Source organism: Pelodiscus sinensis, chromosome 20 (genome assembly GCF_049634645.1).
Source record: "Pelodiscus sinensis isolate JC-2024 chromosome 20, ASM4963464v1, whole genome shotgun sequence".
In the NCBI taxonomy this organism is placed as follows: Eukaryota; Metazoa; Chordata; order Testudines; family Trionychidae; genus Pelodiscus; species Pelodiscus sinensis.
Genome location: NC_134730.1, coordinates 11,459,799 through 11,465,798, shown reverse-complemented (window position 1 = coordinate 11,465,798; position 6,000 = coordinate 11,459,799). Strand labels below are relative to the sequence as shown.

The following is a 6,000-nucleotide window of genomic DNA, read 5'->3' as shown; positions in this document are numbered from 1 at the left end:
AAGTTAGGTGACCGGTTAGTCAGACTTGCTGAATCTTGCGAGTACACCTTCCATAGAGTGTTCAGAAAGCTAGAATTTTGATTTCCCCATCTTTACATAGGGAAAGCAACTAATTCCACAGGAAAATAGACACTTAAACTAAATCAAAATGACTTCAGTGCCTACAAAATCCACCTTCCACTGCATTTGAGATTCTATGATAAATAACTGTTATCCCATGTAACCCCTGCAAAATCAGTCCAATGACTTCCTCACATGAGATCATGCACTGTTATTAGTTGTCACTGGTGGAGAGGTTTATAGTTAAAATTGTGAGCACTTCCCATTTCAAGACCCCTCTTTTCAGTTGCTTATAACTGTGCCAACCTTTAACTGTTCAGATAGAGGCAAACAGGCAGTGTGGATGATTTCTGTCTAAAATGTTTTTAGGAAGCTTCTGTAAAAATGGTTCAGCTCTACCCTAGGGGAGGGAAATCGATGTTAGATCATGCAAAATTCTTACACTCAGTTTAAGCCTTAAGCCTTAATTCTTATAGTTTAAGCCTTGACCTGTCTAAGCCTTAGCACACATCAGGGAAGTGAGTGGGTCCCATTTACACTACTACGTGGACCAGCTGCTGCTGGGAATCCTGGTCTGGTTATTGCGGTAGTGCAGACGAGGTCGAGGGATTTTTCTCCCATTCAGGGTGCAAAGGGAGGATACTGGCCATTAATTGTCAGCCAGACATGGAAAGAGACAGGGCGGGGGAATGGGCAGGGGGTAAGGATGGTGGTTGTCCTTGCTGGAACTTCATTGACCTTTATTGCAGGGAGCTGCTGGGACCCAAATTCTGCAAAACAATATTATCTCAGCTTGCCCAGCATAGGAAGTCTGGAGAGCAAGTTCTTACCAGACAGAGGGGACTGTGGAGGGTGGGGAATTCAAAACAATCTAGGGCCAGCCCCTGGAAGCTGTGGATGGCAGACTGAGCACTGAAGTAAAGGTCAGGCGTCGGGCTCATCAGGTTTCTGAAGCAAAAAGGCTGAGAGCCAAATTCCCCCCTTCCCCCCCAACAATCCCTTCTGAAATCTTTGTGAAGTGTGACTGGGCTGGGCTATGCCTCAGCTCCCAGCCCTTTTCCTGTGGGTGGGTGTTTGTGTGGCTGGTGAGGGAGAGAGTGTTCAGCTGCCCTCGCTGTTCTTGCCCATACAGGTGTGCACAAACTGAAGGAATGCCAGACTGAGTCACAGGCACCTCCCTTTCCCCCCTACCTGAGTTAAAATAAAACTGTCCCTTTCTGCTCCCTCCTGAAAAGGGATTCCACTGCAATTATTCTCACCTTCTCTCCTCCTCCCTGTACACCCCTGGTGAGAGAGCCAGGCAGAGGGAGTAACTCTTAAGAGAAACAAGAGGAACAGAAGTCGGTATTTGATCAAAAGGGCTAGAAATTCCTGCAAAGGTTTGTCAAGTTCATGAGCTGCCTGTCGTCCCTGAGGATTTAAAGGTGGAAACTGAATGGAAAAGAGAGAAAGGGGACAAAAACAATTAAACAGGCTAAGTTTGGAAGTCTGCTAGTGGCAGCGAAGCAGTGAAATTCCCCTTTTGCCTTCAGAAGAATTTCTTGGCTTGCTGTGTGGGTGACTGCTATTTGGATTGTTGCAGAGGATTTGGACTTTGAATCCGACACAGCGCTTAATGAGGTTTGTGGAATTAATTTATCAGTGTCCTTTAGTGTAGTGCTTGCTTTCTTTTTTTTGCTGTTGATTAGCAAAGGGAAGCAGTTAAATGGGGCACGGAGCTTCTCCCACAGGTAGGCACAGGACAGATTGAGGTGGTATGTTTATTGTATGTATCTGTGGGGTTTTTAACTTTATGTATTTTCATTCCTTTGTGCTGCTTGGAAATGGCACTATTTGCTTTGCAGAGTTGTGCAGTTTTCGGGGGGAGGAGGGGACTACTTTGTTAAAATATGTGAAGTGCTGTTATGCGATTAGCAAAAGTTGTCCCAGGTTTCTAAGGTTTATTCTCTTCATTCCACCTCTTTCTAGCCAGGAAAAGATGAACTGTGCCGAGAGAGCAGGCATAGGGAGCTTGCAACTAAGATGGCCCAAGGTGTTCAGGGCTGCAGGTCGGGTTTAGCCCATTATAAACACAGGGGCCATTTTGCAAAACGTGTACCTGCATCCAGCGTTTGCAGCTGAGCCAGTTAGAAAAGGGCCAACTATGAAATCCTGGTTCAGATTCAGAATCAGGGAGTTTGGTCTCATCTGAACTGCAGCTAGACCTCTGCTTTTTCTTGCTGGCAAATCTGACAGGGGGGACAGGGGAATAAGAGAGTCAGCATGACGGGAGGGGGCGGTGTGTCAGGCAGCTGAAGGATAAGGGTCTGTAGGGTGGGGTTTTGTGGGCATGGAGCTATATCGGAATTCCGAATCTTCCTGGTAGCAGCACAGCCCGGACTTGCAGTGAACTGTAGATGCTCACCTCAGCGATGCAGGCTCCTAGTTGCTGAGCCCCTTTGTGGGGAGATGGCTGGGGGAAGAGGGGCACTAGAAGGAGTGTACTTTTCCAAGAGGCATTCATTACACACTGGCCCAACTGGACAGGGGATCCCCATGGTGTAACATTAGCATTCGGGGGGTGGAATACCTCTTGGCATGGCCAATGAGTTATGGAGCATTTCACCGAACACCAGTGTATGAATGCTGCCCAACTCAGCAGGAATTAAAGGTGGTTCCTGCCTACTCGATATTTGGTGGCCCTTAATGAGTTTGGCTTCCAGTTCCCCATGTCATGGACACACCCATATTTGTTGCACTAAACTGTAAGCTGTTGGAGGCTAGGGCTGTTTTGTACAGTGCCTAGTACAATGGGGCCTTGATCTGGGGAGTTCCTGCGGCAGGGGCTGAAAACACATTACTGCGGACAGAAAAAGTTTGTGTCTCAAATGCTGGAGAGGAGGGAGATCTCTTTCCTAACGTACGAATGTTGGGGGTTAGCAACCAAGAGTTCTGTCTTCCTTTGCTGCAACAGAGCATATAGCACAGGGACGGGTAAGGGGGACTAATGAGTCCACAGTCACTTGGCTCCATCTTCCTGCAGCCCTATAGTTCAGGGATAAGCTTTGTCTGAATTGAGGCTACTGTGCTTTCAGCCAAGGAGCTGCTTGCTGCTGCACTGCAGCCTGTACGGGAGCAGACCCCTCGGCTGGGTGTGTCATCAGTGCTAGCCAGGTTAGTCTGCCGTCATTCTTAGTATGTGTTACGGCAGTGCCCGGAAGGTCCAAAGAAGGACTGGGACATGTTGTGCTGGGTGCTGTATGAACATAAGACACCTTGCAAGTGTGATGTCCTTCATCTTTTTGAGGGGTCAAATACCAACCCCTTGCAGGGGGTTCTAGTTGGAGCTATGTGCTGTTGGAATGGGCCTTTGGCTTTGGTTTGAAGTGGTGTCTCTCATTGGCCCGGCCCTGTTGTTTAGGCACGTGTGTCCAAATATCAGAATGATCTGACCCAGTGTGGCCAATGGTCCATCTAGCTCAGTTTCCCATCTTCCAACAGTGCCAGATGCGGCAGAGGAAATGAACAGAACCAGACCAATATATCAAGTGATTTCATCCCGCCCCCTGCCCCCATCATCCAATCCCAGCTTCTGACAGTCAGAGGTTTAGGGACACCTGGAACATGGAGTTATGTCCCTAACCACCTTGACTAATAGCCATTGATGAACTTATCCACCATGAACTCATCTCGTTGTTGTTGGTTTTTTTGAACCCTGTTATAATGTTGGTATTCACGACTAGTTCCACAGGCTGACTGTGCATTGTGTGGAGAAGTACTTCCTAAACCTGCTGCCTATTATTTAATTGGGTGACCGCTAGTTTTCGTTCTATGTAAAGGAGTAATGAATACCTCCCCCACTCACTTTCTCCACACCGATCATGATTTTGAGACCACTATCACATTGCCCTCTTTAGTCCTCTCTTTTCTAAACTGAACAGTCCCAGTCTTGTCAATATCTCCTCATACGGAATCTGTTCAAGTTCCCTAATCATTTTTGTTGCCCTTCTCTGTACTTTTCCCAATTTTCTCATGTATCTTTCTGGGGATGAGGCAGCCAGAACTGTACATTGTATTCAAGGTGCCGTGTAACATTGATCTATATAGTGCGTTATGATATTTTCCTAAGTGGGCCTGACAATGGGCAGCACAGAGGAACTTGCTGGGGAACATTTTAACTTGCCTGGGCACTCATGAATGGATCTCAAAGTCACCGTATTATTTCAAACCAATTTCAAAAGCCAGCTCCACCGGGAAGCTGCAGAACTTAATTTCAGTTACAAGTTTGATTCCTACAACAGGAGTCTAAACAAAGACATCAGCTAGATGGCCTGCTACATTGCACATCTTAATGACATAAAAAAACAAACAAGGGTACTTAGAGTGGGTACTAAGTATTCTTATCAGCTTCTTTTAGCAGGGACACACTAATTGACAATTTCCCCTTTTTTTCTTTTTTCCTCTCTTCTCTTCCCCTCCCCCCCATCTCCTCTCTGTGCTACTTATTTGAAAACTGAACCCCTTAAACTCCAGTCATCTAAAGAAGTAGGCTGTGCCCACAAAAGCTCATGATACCATCTACATGTTTTGTTAAGGTGCTGCAAGACTATTTGTGTTTTTTAAGTTTTTCCATTTGCAGACTAACAGGCTACCCCTCTGAAACTTTTGTTCCTGACATTGTTAGCTTTTTTGACTGCTGCTGCAGTTGAGCAGATGCTTTCAAAGGACTATCCATGATGACTCCTAAATCTCTCTCTTGAGGGGGTCTAAAGTAGCTGTTGCCAATCATTGTGTATGTATAGTTGGGATTATATTTTCCAATGTACATTACTTTGCAGGTATCAACATTAAATTTCATTTGCCATTTTGTTGTCCAATGACCCAGTTTTGTGAGATCCCTTTGTGACTCTTCGCTTATTATATAATGTGCAGACTTTGCCACCTCATTGGTTATCCTCTTTTCCAGATCATTTATCAATATGTTTTGAACAACACGGGACCCATTTCAGATCCTTCAGAGACCTTGCTATTGATTTCTCTCCACAGTGAAAACCGACATTTAGTCCAACCCTTTGTTTCCTATTGTTCATCCAGTTACTTGATCCAGGAGAGGCCCTTCCCCCTTATCTGATGACTACTTAATTGGCTTAAGATACTTTCTGAAAGCCCAAGTCCACTATATCAACAGGATCACCCTTGTGATAGCTCAGAATGCTAAGACAGGGGAGGTGTAATTTTCTTTTACAAAACCCAAGTTGACTTTTTCTCAACTTAAGTTCATCGATGTATCCGACAATTCGGCTCTTCACTGTAATAGGAAAAGGGAGTAATACACAGACTTTATTTGCATTACCAAAGAGCTCACACTTTGCAGACTAGAGTTGCCGGTTGTGTATGGTCATCTTCCTGGAAGATTTGTGACATCAAACTATCTTTCATTAAAGATTCATCTTTAACTCCTGGAGACGCCAGGACATTCCTGGAGGGGTGGACTCTCCATGGGGCATGTTCACAGAGTACTCCTCCAGGGATTTAAATCCAAGTGGGTATGTAAAGGATTATAGGAGTGCAAGGAGCTTGATGCTCCCCTGGAGTCTTGGACAAGAAATTCAGTTCAGACCCTGCTGCCAAATCATTCTGCAGGAGGGAGGCCATTTCAGGAGGGAAAAATTAAAGCTGCTGTGGAATGTTCTGGGATATTTAGACTGAGGGGCCAGATTCTCCTGCGGGTGACCTGTGCTGCCCTTTTCTGTCCATAAAACCCTTTTCTGTGTGAAGAGAGGCTTTCTTCACACATGCCACCTTCACCTCCCCAGGTGCCCGGGGAGGGCCTTGCGGTTTCTAAGCACCTTGCTGAATTTATGGCTGCAGTAGTCATGGCGTCCAACATACTCTGCTTGCCAGCTGCAGCTGAGCAGCCAGGGTGACCCTGGCCCTGGGAAGGGCAGCTTGGTTCTGATG

General features: G+C 46.0%; 1 protein-coding gene across 4 annotated transcripts in view; it reads left to right on the top strand.

Moving 5' to 3' along the window:
* The first annotated feature begins 1,137 nt into the window (after window positions 1-1,137).
* The window catches only part of ITGB4 (integrin subunit beta 4), a 66,674-nt gene continuing 61,811 nt past the window's right edge, over window positions 1,138-6,000 (top strand). Inside the window, exon 1 of one of the 4 annotated variants that reach the window (XM_075903654.1) lies at window positions 1,138-1,680. In XM_075903654.1, the coding sequence (XP_075759769.1) occupies window positions 1,676-1,680 (5 nt within the window). In that variant the 5' untranslated portion in view covers window positions 1,138-1,675. Of the gene's footprint in view, window positions 1,791-6,000 lie in introns of all 4 variants that reach the window. The other 3 variants (XM_006136437.4, XM_006136438.4, XM_025178106.2) reach the window with 3 other exon arrangements.